Raw genomic sequence first — 17,812 nt, forward strand, 5'->3', positions numbered from 1 at the left:
CATTCTTGGACGGACTTCGCGACCAAGAAACTAGGCAGGCTTCAACACTAGCTCGTCCGAAACATCTCGTATATGCACTGTCAAACGCTCTGGAGTTTGAGGGCAAAACAAACCCGCAAGAGCCAAACAAAGTTCGAACTTAGGATGGCAGCATTGACTAGAGCAAGACAGCTGCGCCCCCGGACGAAGCTCCTGTTCACTATGGGCAGGAGGAGTCCAGCCAAATGCGTTTTACTGAGAAGCGATGGCGATATAAATTAAAGAAGAAGAAGCTAACTTCAGGGTGTCGGTTTTTCGTAACGGTGCGCGCGAGCATCGCAAAAATTTACTCTCATCATTTTTCCCTCACGCGTCAAAAACAGTTTAACTTCAAAAATCCTTCCGAGTCAATTACTTTTACACCATAGAAATTAATTACACGAAAATAAAAGGCCCTTTCGAAACAACTACTTTCATATTAACAATGAATTACATAAAACCGCCAATTCTAATTCAATGTTCGTATGAAAGTAGTTGTTGCGACAAAGTTTTTCTTTCAGTTTGAACACGAAAGAAACTTCTGTGCATGATTTAAACATCTTTGTTAAGACCTTTCTTTTATTGTAGTTATTTGCTTTGTTCTTTTCTTTGAAAATTGGAAAAAATCTAATGATTTCTTCGCTGGTACACTTTATTTACAAACGTCTTCGACAGATGTAAAAGGTGTTTTTTTGAATTGTGGAAGGTGAAATTATCCAAAAAAAGGCCGATAAAAATTTTGAATTTCTTTTGAGAATATTTTTATTATATTTATGACAATCAATTACTTGAGTTATGTCATGAAAACAAATGCCACAGCTACCTGCTGTTATAACAGTTGCGGCAAATTATTATTTCCATTATTGGCAATGAAATACTTAGTATGACTACAAATGGGTGGTGAGCTTCAAATTTAGTCACTGCTATAATTTCTTTCTGTTTTCACAGTTGTTACATAACTTGAAATTACTTACACCTACTGGTAATTCATTATAAATCTGGGAATCTTTTGGTAGTATTTGACAATGCTGGTATTCCATGATCAACAGATAATCTTTGATTACGAATATAAAAAAACAAGTAGATAAAAGTTATGGAGTGTAATGACCTTGAAGTTATCTCAATTACTTTGTTTTTTCCATGCCAATTTATGATTTTTCAGATATACCTATCAAGTAAATTATATCAAATATATCAAAGATAACTTCACTTTTTAGAAATATTAATTTTTTTGGAAATAGTGTCCTTTAAGCAGTGTTCTTTATAGTATCAAGTGAATGGAGCATAGGATAAAAACAATCCATGTGTATTCTCTTTAGTCCTAGTATTTCTAATTGCTTAATCCAAAGAAATAATAAAAATTGCACAAAAGTCAGTGGCGTACATTATCAAGTAAAAAATATTCGTTCAAATCCCGCTCGAGACGCCACTGGACTTAATAAATTAAATCACGTTCGGGCTAAATTAGATCCTTAATGTTATAAATACCGTTGCCAATTTACAACAAAATTAGGCAAAGGATATTTAAGATATTTACGAATAACTTTTTTTTATTTTTATTTGAACACCCTGTATCTTAAGAATGAAAGATTTGCGAACCCATGTTTATATGAACATTTCTTCTTAAAATTACCTGAAGAATCGTCTGTTAAATTTATGGTACATACTTAATCAATACCCTGTATATCTACGGATAATTCTAGTATACTTATGAGACTCGACACAAATGCTCAAAAATTTATTTTTGCCGTCCGAAAAAAACAAATGTACGTATCTGCCTCACACAGTATGGGAGTGAACTGAAGTGACATTAGATGGAGATATTGCTCTCGCAATCCTTCGATTTTGTTCGATAAACTCTTCCGTCCGTTCAATTTTCCAATATGGCCGCTGTGACAACCAACCCGTGAGACAACCATACCCGGTCTCCCCTATGGGCATTTATTCGTGTACAAATATTTTAAAGAGGCTTTGTCTGACTTATTGTTCGATTAACGGAAAAACATGGTTGAATTCACATAAAAGTTCTTATCGAATTTAGATTTGGCATGATTGAAGCAATATCTGACACTAAAGGGCGTTATGGCGAGCAATCATACTTGAATAAGATGTGACTAGGTATGCTTGAATTTCATTAATCGTATCAATCAATGGAATCATGGTTCCTTCATCGTAGAACTAAAAGAATGAATATCAGTGTATACTCGAACAATTAAAATCAAGAAAAAGCCGTTTAGGTGAAATCCGTAACCAATTACGATCCTTGTCTGAAGAGCTATTCAAAATACACTTCTCTTCAGATATAAGAATACCAGGGTAATTCAAATTCGACCCTGACCATTGGGATCTCCTAAACTACAGGAGATATGCTTAAATTGGGACAAAGTTGCGTTTTTTGTGCTTAACAAAATACTGTTTCGAAACTTGAAAAATTCCGAATATTTCTGGAAATATTCGGAAAAAACTGAAAATCGGAATTTTCGTTTTTATTTTTTTCTAGCGTTATTTGACAACATTGTCAAATCATTGTTTCAGAAGTTATTCAAGGTGGCTCGTTTTCAACTCAAATAATTTGTAGCTCCCGAACCATAAGCTTCAGACCATATGTTTTATACTTTGTTGAAATCTGCTCATCATGGAGCATCTGATAATGCAAAACATTACAGTGACGGCTCGTGCATTGGAGAACAGGAGAGGCGTGAGTCATATAGACTATATACACACAGAAAAGCCCGCCGGAAGCGCGAAAATTTTTATGTTGTTGCACGCTTTGCTTAATACTAAAGTTAGGGCGTGGGCATGACAATGCGTAAAAAGTGCATGAGGAGCTATGGACTTTATTTTAGTTTGTGAACCATTTAAATGGCCGGCCATGACCGCAGCCCCATCATAGGTTTGCGCAATTAACTTTTGCCTAAAATTATACGTGTCACACGTACGAATTAAAAAATTAAACAAATTTACAGCTGTGTGCTCAGATGCATCATGAAAACCCACACCACATTACCATCTTTGACATATCTAAAAACGATTGAAAGTTGTGATGTACAGGTAATATCGGTAGTTTCATTAATTTCCCAGGCAAAAAAAGAAACACTTTCAATCTCCTTGCTTATATTTTCCTTAATAATATATTCCACACTGTCTATAAGCTCATTTTAGGTGGTGTTTAAGGTGTCCGAAAAAACGCTACCGTTTAAAAAAGTGCCAAATTGTGAATCATATTTGCCCCATAACACGAGGTAAATTTTTTAAATTGGAGTATCCTATTTTAGACCACGTTTGGTATTCGGTTTGTACGGAAAATAAAAAACAGGGCCAACAAAAAAGTTTTTCTCGTTCAATGGAGCCGGCTAACCAATTGCATTTATCGTACCAACTAATATTAAATCCTCGATTTTGTCGATTATATGACGATTTAATTGAAATCAAATTTGGTTGAGGCCTTCCCAGAGTTTTAATAATGTAAAATTTATTATCATAAGATAAAGACTTAAAATTATTTGTCAGCAACCAATCGACTATATCGTCAGATTTTTTAATTTCGGCCAACTTATCCATAATAAATGAAAAAAAAAAACTTACCGAACAGTCAAAACCTGAAAACACCTTGGAATTGAAAGAAAACACTTACACTAAAACGATTTACCGGAATATTTTTTAGTCCCGATCCGTCACGGTATCCAGTCCGAATAATTAAATAAAAAACAAACGCAGTCATACACTAACAAAGACTAATTGGAGGCTAGCCTCCTCTGACGCTATAATTTCTGCAACTGAAATTACAAATCGGGACGTATGTCGCTGGTTGGATCGGTCTCGTGGAGCCTGTGTTTTTTAAAGCGGTCGGAGGCTTGGCTCCCTTGCAACGTATGGCATTTATTATTTCGGGTTGATAATTTATTCGTTCATGGGCGGTGCGTTTGAGTTTTTTTGATGCAGGATACAGTGTGGTACGCACTATGTAGTGAGTAATAGTGTTTTTTCGGGCATATTATGTATTTATATTAAAAATTAATGGTAAAATAATGATATTCAAGCATTTTCAGAAAAAAATAATCATATTTATTTGTCAATATCTTTTAATTTATTGCGATGAACAGCCTCAAATTTTATGGGGAGACTAAGCCTCCCTTGACCCCTCTGACGAGCCGCCGCTGCAAAACAATATAGGGTGATCCATTAAAAAAATGGTGACATGCTCTGAGGGTGCCATAGGGGAAGTAACAGCTAATGTGAATATGTCAAAATGTATCCTCCTGTATACTATTGGTGATGTGTTTTTTTATTTGTCCTGAAAATCATTGTACCAGAAGTTATTCAGGGTAGCTCGTTTCAAATGGAATGTACTGTATATATTTCGAATATCTTTTGAAGTTCCTTCGAATATATCCATATCATCCTATGTTGTATACAGGGTGTTCAAGTGACGTATTCCTGAGACAATTTTAAGAAAAAAAGTCTATATGAACTTGTGTCCGAAAATGCTTCGTTTCGGAGATACGGGGTGTTGAAATTAAATTTATTCATATATACTTTTTTTCTTGAGATTGTCTTAGGAATACGTCACTTGAATACTTTAACGTACTTATGTTACACCCTGTACATATAATTCATAAACCGATAATTCATTTCGATAATAGAGGCCTGAAACTGTAACATTCGTTAAAATTAATGCGGGCCTTCTGTATTTTTCAATATCATTTAGGATGTGTAATTTCAATATATTTTTTTGACTGATAAGATATGAGAGGTGTATTTATTGAATTGTGCACTTCATTTCCATCATAAATATCTCACTTTTGTTGCACCTGGTAAAATGAAAGGGTTTGTGGTATTGTTGATTACTGTCGCATTTTGTAAGTATATTGAATTATATTATAGTACCTAAAATAGATATTTTATCGACAATGAAAGATTGTAGCTCTCACCAAAAGGATAAATATGCTTATTGAATGTCTTGTTTTTCAAGAATTAGATTGCATGTACGAGATTTCGGAGTTAACGGTCTGCTTCCAATTTTGAAGAGATAATCACAAAAAAAATTGTTCATAATGCACATAGAATAAATTAACAGAGCATATTCCATAGGACCTACAAAAGGTTAAAATAGGGTCTTTGTCAAACAGTTGTAAGTTCGTTGAAACGGATTAACGGGTCTTACTTTTCAACTTGAATTTATTAGCAGTGAACACCAATAGTGCCAGAGTGGGGGATAAAACAACTTCTACAAAAACACTCATTTTATGAGTGGGACCCATTAACTATGCGGCTACCGTCTAACATATGGATTTTATGTTCGTAATATTCTTGACTGATATACAAGTATTGATTTGAAACCTTCAACGAACGATGTTTTATGCATTTAAACTGATTTTACATTTGGAATTTCCCTATCAGATGTACAGGGGCTATTATATTGGGTGACAACGGCTGGAACATGTTTTTATAATCTCCGGAATTCGATCCCTTCAAATGAATGAAATCCCCTTCAACTTTTGCGCGACATTTTCAAAATTCTTATCGATAAAAATTAGTCTTCACTGGTTTTGAAGTTTTATCAATATCAATGGTACTTTTTTTCAAAATTTTCAGTTGTACTGAAATTTTTTTTTGCTCTGTTTTTAATACTCGCATGATGATTTGATGTGTATGTAGTGTGTGCTTTCCTTCTTTCCATTTGTATCAAAATGATCTGACGACTTTTTTGATATTACATCAAGAAAAGCAAGTTGATCATCTTGTCAAATCTTTATTGTGAACTTTTTTGTCGGTTCTTATTCCTAGTTGTAACAGATACAAAGACTCTAACATAGAAGTTCCATCAGAAGCGTTGAATTTTCAAGTTTACTCATGGGATGGTATTTTGCAGAAAAGTGTTACCATTTGCTGATGCCGATATCATAATTTCTAAAAGGTCTTGTGACAAATTAACGAATGGACAGTTTAAAAAAAATATTTCCAACAATATTTCACTAATCACAAACTAATTTATTTACAACACTAAACAATTAACACCTTATTTATTTCCACTATTTGAATTTCCTGTTTAGCTGCTCAATTCATTTTCTGAACTGCCCCCTTGGGTCGGAAAGCCGGGCTAATATAATAATATATAGAAATCTGTAATCGGTTCGGTACTCTATTAGAGTTTTACCGGCGGTTGCCGACTGCATTCTTTCGCGGCAATGTCATGTGTTTGTTCGATGGCCGGCATATCTGTCAGTGAGGCTTCAGATTCGTTACATTGCCTCCTTCTTGAAGACGTTTAGCCCCGAAATGTCATCCTTGGCGTGTGTCGATACCAGCAGGACTCCCCATATCTGCACTGTGAAGTTCAATGGAAGTAACACTCCAACAGTCTTCATGCTCGTTTATGGAAGATGGTTAGCGCACACCAAAATCTTGATGCCGCTGGAGGCTAATTTCGGGATTGCCAAGTCCACAAGTTCTGGTCGAGCATCGTGTCCCTCAGTCTGGTAAGACTTCTACAGACATCTTCATAGGACGGTTTGTTTCGAGAATGCTTTTTGGCCACCAAGTAGAAAATGTTTTTCTGACCCTTCTTCAACTGTAGCACTCCTCCGACTTGTGGATTCTGTTCTCGTAATGTTTGGAGCTGACCAAATTTCTTGTTGAATACCACAGCGATACCCTTGGACATTTGGAGATCCTCTGCCACGCAGTGAGCTAGTGCGTAATCCACTGGAACCTTAAAAAGGTCTCGTGGCTCTTCTTGAGTTACCCCATGTATGACATTCTGTCCGTTCGAGTATAAAGACATGAACTTCTGGAACTTCATTTCATCCTCTGATGGTCTGAGGGCGCGAATTTGGTCGCGATTTCCTGCATAAGGAGTCAATCTATTAAAATGGACGACTCTAGGCTTTCCTCGAGGTGACTTATGGATTCGGTAGAAGAGGTCAATTATCTTCTTCATGATTTTATACGGACCTTCCCACGAGTTCCGCAACTTCGATGATAAAACCACGGCGTCGCTTAGGGTTGTACAGCCAAACTAGGTCACCGGTTTCGAATCCTCCAGTATTCGCCTTGATGTCATAAGCTTTCTTCATCCTATCGCTGGCACTCCGGATGTTTAGACGGACTCTTTCATGGATGTCGTCCATTCTCTGCCGAAGCTTGTTGACATAGTCTTCCCCCGCAGTGTCTTGTCCTGGCGGCGTCCCAAATTTCAGATCGCAAGCTCTCGGCCCATTATAATACTGGCAGGGGTTTGGCCGGTTGACTCGTGCACTGGCAAATGATAGGCCAACAGGAACAGGTGAAGGTACTGGTCCCAGTCTCTTTGGTGGTCTGATACTACCTTGGACAAGTGGCGGTTTATGGTCTTATTCATTCGTGCCACCATTCCATCAGATTTGGATGTAAGGCTGTGGTTCTGGACTTTGGAATGTACAACAGTTTACACAGGTTGGACTCGAAATTTCTGCCCTGGTCCGAATGCAGCTCCAATGGGATACCGAATCGACATATCTATTCCTCTACCAAGACGTCAGCGACGGTAAAGGCTTCCTGATTGGGCAGGGCATAGGCTTTGTCGACTTTCTGAAGTAGTCCTTGGCTTCCAAAATGTATTTGTTCCCATGGTCGGACTCTGGGAACGGTTAGGCGATGTCGATGGCGATTCTCTCAATGGGACTACCCACGTTATACTGGCGCTTCGAAGCTTTCGGTCGTATCCGAGATCCGTTACTGGCAGCACTTTCTGCACCAGTCCTTGACGTTGGCTTGACAATTGAACCAGTAAAACCGTTGTCTCACTTTCTGGAGTGTCTCCGTTACTCCCAGATGTCCTCCAGTGACTCCATCATGGATTTCTTTGAGCACCTCCCGTCGTCTGTTCCTGGGTACCACTGCCTGGCGCTTTTCCTCTCTATCGTCTTCAGACTCCAATGCCCGCTTCAGAACCCCGTTTTCCAAAATAAGGTCGTTCCATTGGACCCAGTAGGACTTAACCGCTAGCGAATAAACTGCTCCCTTCTGCCGCGATGGTCTTTGATTAATTTCCCTCCAACCGATGACTAAACCAAGATCTGGGTCTTTCTCCTGGTCTTCTTTGATCTTATTGTCCTCCCAATTATTGTCTACAGCTGTGAATGGTAAACGTGCTCTAGGTGGGCCTGCCCATACTGTAGCTCAAGATGCTTTATAAGTTGGTCATAGTCTCCTGTTCCTGGGCCGTGAGGGTTTTCAAAATATTCGTTGCTTCTGCACGCAACGCCAATACGTTTATGCTACCGCCTTTTCCCTCCATTCCATCCATTCGCTCTTGCCACAGCTTTGAATTGTCGGCGGTGATTTGCACAAGGAGTTTTTCTGTCGAACTGGGGCGGCTTCATGGAGAGCTTTCCTTATTCAGAACTGACTTTGACATCTTGTATTGCCTTTTGAAGTTCTTCCATGTTGAAACTCAGTTCCGGAACTGAGTTTTCGGTAACAACTTCTGTGGTGTGGGCAGAATCAACGATTTGGTTATGCAACTTTGCTAATTGTTTCCTTCATCTTCCTGATTTCTGCCTCAAATCCACTTTTTATTTTATCGCCTAATTTTTTTTCATTCTCTTCATTTCTGCCCCAATTTCATCTTTAATCTCCCCTTTGATTTCCTCTACTTCCGTTTTCACTTCCTTCCTGATTTTGTCTTTCTGTCTCGATGGTTCCTATCCTTTCTTCGAGTAGACTCGCCACACAACAAAGTTCTTTCTTTGAGCCTTCTGCATTTTCTAGAAGTTCTTCCTTCAAGCTATTCAAATTCTCTAGAAATTTATCTTCCAAACTTTTCGAATTTTGTTGAAGTTCATCTTTTAAACCCATCGAATTTTCGAGAAGCTTGTCTTCAAAACTCTTCGAATTTTCCAGAAGCTTCTTCTCCTTCTTTTGTTGAAGTTCATTTCAGCGATTTGGTATTCTCATCGAGTTTTCTCATTATTGAACTCAAATCACCCCCAGAAACTTCGAATAAATATGTTTCGGGATCTTCTCCTGATTCAGTCAAGTTATCCCACAGTCTCTTCTGAAGTACTGATTTCTTTCCAGAATAATTTAGCTCCCTCTCCTCCAATTCTTGCTTCAATTCGGCGACTTTCAAGTCCACTAGGCATACTTTCCTCGAACACATTTTGTCTCTTATTGTCTATTTTCCGCAAAACTGTATATGTCCACTTATTTTAATAGAGTCCAAAAAACACTTATTCAGTTTCACTAGTCTTTTTTTTGCGAGGAGGTCTGTCAGTTTGTTTCCGTAGTCCGTTACTGTCCACTTCACGAAACACAGAACAAATAAGTTTTATAGTCAATTTCACCGCAATACAAAGATTGTCCACCAAGCGCGCACAGATTTATTTAACAAATCCCACTTCTGATATCAATTGTGAAAAATTAACGAATTAACTGTCTTGAACAAATTTATTTCCAACAATATTTCACTAATAACAAACTAATTTATCTACAACACTTAGCAATTAACACTTAATTTATTTCCACTATATGAATTTCTTGTTTAGCCCCTCGATTCAATTTCTGAACTGCCCTCTTGGGTCGGGAAGCCGGGCTTATATAATGTAACGGTTATTTCTAGAAATCTATAGTCGGTTCGGTACTCGACTAGAGTTTTACCAGCGGTTAATGTGATATTTTGGTTTACAGAATTGATGTCATTTCTATTCTTATTTGAGTATCTAGCACTTACTTGTGCTTACTATGAAAACAATTTGTGAATAACGTGAGCTTTTAACTAGGTAATGAATGATAGTTTATAAAATCCACAATTCTACCACTAACACAAGCGGATGCTTCAATTGCAACAGCCATAGAAAAAGCAAGTCTACTAGCTGGAGTGTTCCACTCCGCAGTCAATGGGGAATGTTACTTAATTTGGGTTATTACAGCAAATGCAAGTTTGAACAAAATAACGTTGAGTTTAATTAATGAGTTTTTCAAATTCATTTCGAAAAGTATTCAAATTGATGATTCAAATGTTGGTTTTTAATTTTCAAAGAAAATAATTTTTTCAGAAATTCAACCTCACATTCCTTATCTCTTTTACATAATACTTCAGCTATGTAATATTTTTTTTCTTTTTGTTTTTGTCTATAAATTCTATCAAAATAAAATCGGCAACTTCTGGCTCTTTATTATACTTGTCTAGAAGAGGTGGTGGATCGATTTCTCCTACAAAATCAATATCATCATCAGAATCTTCAGTTACAAGCATCGCCGCGCTCTCATTTTCTTCGCCTGTTGAGTCTTCTTCTTTTCATGATATTTTTCTTCTTCAAGCTTTTTTTTTCTCTCTCTCTATCTGTTTAGTTTCCAGGGCGATCTTTTTTTGGAGTGTCGGTGGCGATAATACTTTTAGCTTTTTCTCTCTTCTTTCTCTGATTCTATGGTTCTTCAGCTTTTGGATATCCTTTGAATTCTTGCGGACTTACGAAAGTTTCTGTGTTTTGATTTTGTGTGGGAGTTGTGTAAATTAACTGATGCTGAAAGTAAGAAGACTGACATATTTTTATTTTAGCTGGGGTCATCGATTTTTCTAATGCATTATTAACACAGCCAGCTATATCAAAAATAGAAACGGGTATCCCAGGGTGTTCTAAAAGCAATGTTTGTAAGGCAGTATTGTCGAATGATTTGAAAGAAAAAAACACTTTGCTAAATTCATTCCTTCTATCGTCAGATGACTCTCGTGATTGTCAAAAATCAGGAGCGAAGGGTTTTCTTTTGTGCTGGACGTATGTTCAATGAAGTGTCTCACAACGCTTGGAAACAACTCACGTGTCATCCATCCAGAGTCGGAAACCTAAAGTACCATACGGTGCTCCATAAGTCACTTCTTTAACGGCACGACGCTGTCTGATTGTGGAACACAGATGATGTCTGAAGGTGGAACTTAAACTGTAATACAACAATAAATTTAACTGTGAACTCCATACATAACCTACAGAAGTAAACTCGTTCATAAAATGTCAATAACATAGCCCAAAATCTGATCAACAGATTGTTTTTGTACTACTAGTTCCAAAAAAAATTAGGGCTTATAATATCAAATCAAGGATAGAAAAAGCTTACCAAGGAAAACAAGTTTTTTGGTGAAAAATGCTAAAATCCAAAAGAATAGCGTTACAACTTTGTTTACCAAAACTGCGTGTGTAACCCTACTATCCGAACGAAAAACATCAAACTCGCGGCTGGAATTTCAAAATTACATGCTTTGTCTGATTGTGGAACATGTCTGATCATGGAACATTCTCCCCTACTTGATTTTCGTCAGGAGGAACATTTCCCATTCTCTGGGAAAGACACCACTCACTATTCCCACAATGCCGGAAATTACTTTTCGACAATGTCTAGTTAGGCGAATTTTGAAACAGCTCAACATCAACAAGGCGTCTGGACCTGTGAAAAACGCTTTGGAGCGAGCCAATCCCGGAAGATTCTGCCAGAAGTCCATAAATCTTCTTGCCATCCAGGTGTTCAATCTTTGTTTGGCGAAACCTAAAACGATGACAATGACAGGTTCTGGTCCGATGAAGCTGTTTGCAGCACCTTCCATTGCAAGGGAGTCAGCAGCCTAATTGCCTTCCAGGCCAGTATGGCTAGGAATCCAGACAAGAGACAATCGTGTCAAGTCTTCCTATTGAGGAGAGTCGTTTTTGGCAATTTGCTACCAATTTAAACGTTGCCCGGTAGGAGCCAAGAGCTTCCAATGCCACTTGACTGTCCGACAATATTTTTATAGACTACTGTGTGAGGTTGGATTCTTCCAATCTCTTGAAATACAGTCGCATAGGTTCCTAGGCACGTTAATATCTCTGTCCTGGGTCTGCGACTGAAAACACCTGCAACACAACCGAAAGGTGTTTTCCTTCCTTCTCCCGGAGGATCCAGTCCTCTTTACTCGGAAACAGTACTTTATAGGGCAGTTCGTAGCTGACAGTTGGAGGCATAAAGTCAGAGGTCATTTCCAGAAGGATCTAGAAGGATTTCCATGGCCGTTGAAGATGTGGTATTGATTATTTTGTCACTTCCTCCTGAACCCGACACTCGGTCAACTCAAAAATATGCGTGTTTGAGAATAACCTTGCTGTCTATGAAGACAGTAAGCTGATTAGAATTCAATTTTATCTCTTAGAAAGTTTTTCTAATGATATTTTCTATTTTTCAGTTGATGCATCAACCGGAGAACCTTCTCCTGAGATCATTCCCGTGGAAGGTGGTTTATCTGGTGATGGTATAACGACCAGATACTGGGATTGCTGCAAACCATCCTGTGGATGGACTGATCTTGTAAATAATACCCGATTTAAGACCCCCGTACATACTTGTGCCATTGACGGTATCGAGATAATCGACCCACAGCAACAATCGGGTTGTGCAGATGTTGGTGCGGCTTATACTTGTAGCAATCAACAACCGTTCGTAGTGAATTCTACTCTGGCATATGGATTTTCAGCCGTATCCTTCACCGGTGGAGAAGATTACCATATGTGTTGCTCTTGTATGTTACTCAACTTCCAAGGACAACTGTCGGGAAAAAAGATGTTAGTTCAAATAACCAATACTGGAAGTCCATTAGCAGTTAATCAGTTTGATATAGAACTCCCAGGAGGAGGGGTAGGAATTTACCCTCATGGATGCATGAAACAATGGAATGCTTCCGAAACCGGATGGGGCGATACTTTCGGCGGTGTACATTCGGATGCGGAATGTAGCGAACTGCCTGCTGTACTGCAACCTGGATGTCATTTTCGTTTTCAATTCATGGAAGGTGTATCAAATCCTCCAGTAACGTTCCAACAGGTTCAATGCCCTCGAGAACTAGTTGCAATAACAGGTTGCGAGTATTAAGTAATTTATCATTGTTTATTTTCAATAAATATTAGATAATTTTTCAGCAAATTTCATTTTTTAGATCATTTCATTTCCAATAGTGGTTTGCAAAATCGATTAGAGATGAAGTAGAAGTGGAAATTTGTGTTGCTATAAAACTAGGTAACCTCAAGAACAATTATATTGGACTGTTGTTACATGAAAGTTGTATCTGTAAAATAAGCGATTTTCATTTTGTAAAAAATTTATAGAGTTACTTCCTTCCTTCCTTTGGAAGACTCCCTAATCCTTCTTTTTTTTTGTATCAAGATGGAGTAGTAGAAAGCCAAAAACTTTCTTTCCCAAAAATTAATCAATCCCTAAAAAAATATATATATAACCCCTTCAATTCAATAAATGAACCGTTTTTAACGATTTATAGAAATTATACTGTTAACAAAATAACATTAAAATGGAAAATAACGTAAGTCATCCAGAGCGTTATTATTCATACACAATACATTTTGCAATGGTGTGCTTTTCACTGCTGAAGTACCTACCTAAATATGTTATCCAGTGATTTAATTCATATGAGAATGTGTCTTTTTTTATCATGTTCAAGTTTTATTCTGATTAGGCTGGAGTAATTTATCAATCTGATAAATGATTAGAGTAGAATGGAATGTATATTCGTCATTAAAAAATTTATAATTGCATTTCATTACATGACACTTATAAAATATTATCAGACTAGTCAAACCTGAGCACTGAGCTATACAGAGTGTAAAAGTCAAATGGAATTAATTTATTATTTCGATTACTGTACATGTAAAAAAAAACCCGAAACACGTCAAATGTAAACTATAATTTGACATTCTTTGACGTAAAAATGCGATATATCGTTTAAAAGGTATCTTCATTCTCTATTCAAAAATGTTACTGCTTTCATGTTTATGGCAAAAATCAAGATAAAATAAATTAAAATCATGTGGTTACCGAAATTAGATAAATACACTCAAAAACTAAAACATAATGCAAAACGTAATGAAATGTAGAATACGAAAAAGAACCATCAATGTTAACGAAGTAGATGATCAAAATGTTCACCGCGAACGTCTTGGCAACATCCTAATTTCAAATAAAACTGTCTTCTAACATAATTTAACATATTAGGCGGGACCGACCTAATTGCAAGCGTTATTCGTTCTTTCAAATCATTCAAATCTGAAGGTTTAGTTTTGTACACATTACTCTTTACATATTCCCATAAAAAGAAATCTAATGATGTAAGATCAGGTGATCGCGCTGGCCATTCAATCGATCCTCGCCTCCCTATCCACCGATTGGGAAATGTATCGAGGTATTGCCGAACATTAACTTGGTAATGTGATGGTGCTCCATCCTGCTGAAACCATGTCGTATTCACTGGAACTTGAGGGTTTCCTGGACCAGGAAATAAATTTGCTAAACTTGGAATGACAAGTGAAAATCGAGCGTTCAGTCTGCGGTTTGAACCATCGACTCACACACATCGGCCGATTGACTGAGTGAACAAACCACTCAGGTCGAACCACCCGGCTACGGGCTACCTGAGTCTAATTCAATCTGTAACTTTTTACTTCATGGTGAATAGCGGGTATGTTAATAAATAAATAAACATATATTAAGAATTTCATGTATTAAAAACAGTTGTCAAATATATTTACAAATATTTAAAGGCACCAAAATGGATGGATTTGTTAGATTATCTAAATTTATAAGTCTACACTATGGGTCAAAAAAACTGGTTCAAACAAAATTTTGGATGTAAAACTTTCAAAGCATCATAATATTTTAACGGTAGAAGTTTGGCTGCTTTGGCATTAGGATACTAACTAATAGTGTCTCATTATGTCAGTGCATGGTGTGGTATTTTTCTTAAAAAAAAACAGGTATATGTTTATATGCTATTTTCAAAATGCTCTGTGACTTTTTGCAGTACTTCGATGGTATTAATTTTTTGAGCGGCCTGCAAGGTTAACTCCCTTATATCAAATCTCTTATGAGGAAAGACGGAAACCTCAGAATTACCATCTGTTACTCCTTTTTTCCAAAATGTAATATAAACTGACTGGAATTGCTAAAAATGTCAGAAGTAAAAACAGGGCACTTCGATTTTTAACAGTTCCAGTTTTAATTTTTTCAAGCAATGATTAACCCATTAGATGCATTTAAAAATTTTTGAAACCATATTAAATATTTTAATTTGAAGGTTGTTGGCAATGTTTTATGGTTAATTTCATTCGTTCGGACTTCCATTGTCTATTATGATATACATTGCTTTGAAATACCTGAGAGAAACAATACAATTGAAAAAATTAAATGAATAGCTGAAAATAACAATTATTTTAAGCAAAAAACCCTGATGTGAAATTACAATAAAATAAAATACAAGCAGAAAAATTAAAAATTCAATAGTTAAACATTTTTTAAGTACTACAATATGTTGGGACATTCAGCAGTATGTTGGTTGGTATTATTGCTGGCGTGCTTGGTATGTGACCTATGTCACATTGTTAAAACAGATAGATAGATAGATTTTATTTAACTACTTTGCAATATGTTTGTTTGTACAAGTCAAAAAAGAAAGTCCAATAAAAATTTTTTTTACATAAAATTTGACAGCAAATACAGTAAAAACAGGAATTTAAGAATTGAGTTACAATTTGTTATTAAACTATCACAGCAGAGATGCGGCAATGCGTTTGGCTCGGCAATGTGCAATGTAATCCTCAACAGTGTAAAAACAATATTTTAGGAGATACTTTTTTGATTATTTTTTAAAGGCATTAATACTCAATTTTTTTACATTTGATGGCAATGTGTTAAAAATCTCATAGTTCAGTGAGTTTGACTGTGAAATAATTAGTCGAAAACAGCTGCTTCGGATAAGATGAGCATTGCGAGTGTTGTAGCTGTGTACATCCGAATTTCTCGGCAACACCGACTGACTTCTATGAATTTCAATTAAAGTGTGAAATAAAAACAAATACGGTAAAGGCATTATTTTCAATTTTTTAAAAAACTCTTGACAGTGATCTCTAAAACCAATTCCGGCAAGTACCCTTATTGCCTTCTTCTGCATTTTGAAAATTGTTCCACATGTGAGGAATTACCCCAGAGAGTAATGCCATAGCTAATGTGAGAGTGAAATAGTGAAAAATACGAGGTTTTAAGAGTTGTAAAATTAGTTATTGTTTTCAATTGTCGTAAAATGAATAAGGAACTAGATAGTTTTTTAACTAATTGATCAATATGTGTCTGCCAGTTTAGTCTGTGGTCCAGCACTAATCCAAGCAGTTTTCCGCTTTTTGTTTCTTGATTAACAGTTGAATGGTTATTTGCTGATATTTGCATTATTTGTGTTTTATTACTATTTAATTTTAATTTGTTTGCTGCAAACCATTCTTTTGCCTTATTAGTAGCACAAGCCAGTGAAGCATCCAAGTTTACATTGTTTTCCTCAGAAATAATAAACGTTGAGCCATTTGCAAAGAGAACTGACCTATAAGGTGACCTAAAGCAGCTGAGGTCATTAATATAAATGATAAAAAGAAGGGGGCCCAAAACCGAACCTTCGGGTACCCCATGACTAACAATCTGAAAGTCTGATGTTTTACCGTTCACTGAAACGCATTGTTTTTTATTGGAAAGATAAGAACCAATAAGTTTCAAGGGAATTCCTCTAACACCATAATAGTTTAGTTTTTTCAAGAGAATGTCATGTGACACACAGTCAAAAGCTTTCGAAAGATCGCACAGCATTATAGCCGTACGATTGCCTTGTTCAAGCGATTCTACAACGTTACCGACAACATTAAGAACTGCCTGTACTGTTGAGCGGGAGTTTCTGAAGCCAAATTGAGAGTTATTAAAGAATCCGTTTGAATCAAAATATTCATACAATTGTTTTTTGATTAATTTTTCAATGACTTTACTGAATATCGAAGTAATACTGATGGGGCGATAATTGTCGATAACCGAGGTATCCCTTTTTTTAAAAAGAGGTAATACTTTGGATAGTTTAAAAATGTTAGGGTATATACCAGTATTAAACATAATATTTATGAGCTCAGTGACAGGTTTTACAGCAATTGAATTGGTTTCCTTCAAGATTCGACTATTTAGTTCATGAATATCAAGACAATTAGAATTTTTTAAAGAATTTATGATTGAAGAGACATCTAAATAAGTAACAGGGTGCAAATAGAAAGAACTGCACGGTGCAGGAAAGTTCTTGAAACTAAGGAGCTCCTCATTGGATATGTTTGATAGAGATTTAATAATATTAACAGCTATTTCATAAAAAAAGTTATTTATCTCATGTGGTGAAAAATCAGGAGTTACTTCGGATTGTTTTGATTCATTTCATTCATAGTTAATGACTTTCCAACAAGCCTTTGCTCTATTTTCAGATGACATGATGAAATTGTCATATGCAATTTTTTTTACAGTTTTCAACCTGTTCCCAGTAGCTATGTTTACTGCGATTGTATCAAATCTTGAGGTATTTTACGCTTCAAACGTCGCGCTCTGTTGTGGTTTGTCATAAATAAAAATTAAAAGATTTCAAACCAAGTTACTTCACATTTCGATTGTTTATATCCACAATCGTCTTCGGGTGACGACTTTTTGATTTTTTAACTGTATTGGTCCTTTCAGGAATTTCAAATCATATTAGATAACGGAAATACGAACTAATGGAATTAAATATCTCAATGTTGTTTATTAATAGAATTATCAAGTAACGTCTTACATAATATTGTGATGTTTTAGTGTAACATTAGATCCAGTACTATTTTATTTACTGTCTGTCCAAGATAAAGAGATATAAAATCGGATAAATTAGTAAAAATCTAAAATTTTAGAGAGGTTATGTATATTAAGCCCTATATTTAGCTTTTTTAAGTTATCTGTTCAG

At 36.2% G+C, this 17,812-nt stretch overlaps 1 protein-coding gene across 1 annotated transcript; it reads left to right on the plus strand.

Annotated features, from left to right (window-relative positions):
- The first annotated feature begins 4,716 nt into the window (after positions 1 to 4,716).
- On the plus strand, positions 4,717 to 12,932 carry LOC111511149 (endoglucanase). The gene is made up of 2 exons (XM_023167161.2): positions 4,717 to 4,877; positions 12,209 to 12,932. The coding sequence occupies exons 1-2, from the start codon at positions 4,838 to 4,840 to the stop codon at positions 12,889 to 12,891; spliced, it is 723 nt and encodes a 240-aa protein (XP_023022929.2). The 5' UTR covers positions 4,717 to 4,837; the 3' UTR covers positions 12,892 to 12,932.
- Positions 12,933 to 17,812: the final 4,880 nt, after the last annotated feature.

The sequence above is a fragment of the Leptinotarsa decemlineata genome, unplaced genomic scaffold (assembly GCF_025532065.1).
Source record: "Leptinotarsa decemlineata unplaced genomic scaffold, Ldec_3_MD MMD2_P_RNA_scaffold_4, whole genome shotgun sequence".
Classification (NCBI taxonomy): domain Eukaryota; kingdom Metazoa; phylum Arthropoda; class Insecta; order Coleoptera; family Chrysomelidae; genus Leptinotarsa; species Leptinotarsa decemlineata.

Bases quoted from the DNA above. Each gene is read 5' to 3' on its own strand.
- LOC111511149 (XM_023167161.2), top strand. From the start codon at position 4,838: ATGAAAGGGTTTGTGGTATTGTTGATTACTGTCGCATTTT. The intron at 4,878-12,208 runs GTAAGTATATTG...TCTATTTTTCAG, and splicing joins GTTGATTACTGTCGCATTTT to TTGATGCATCAACCGGAGAA.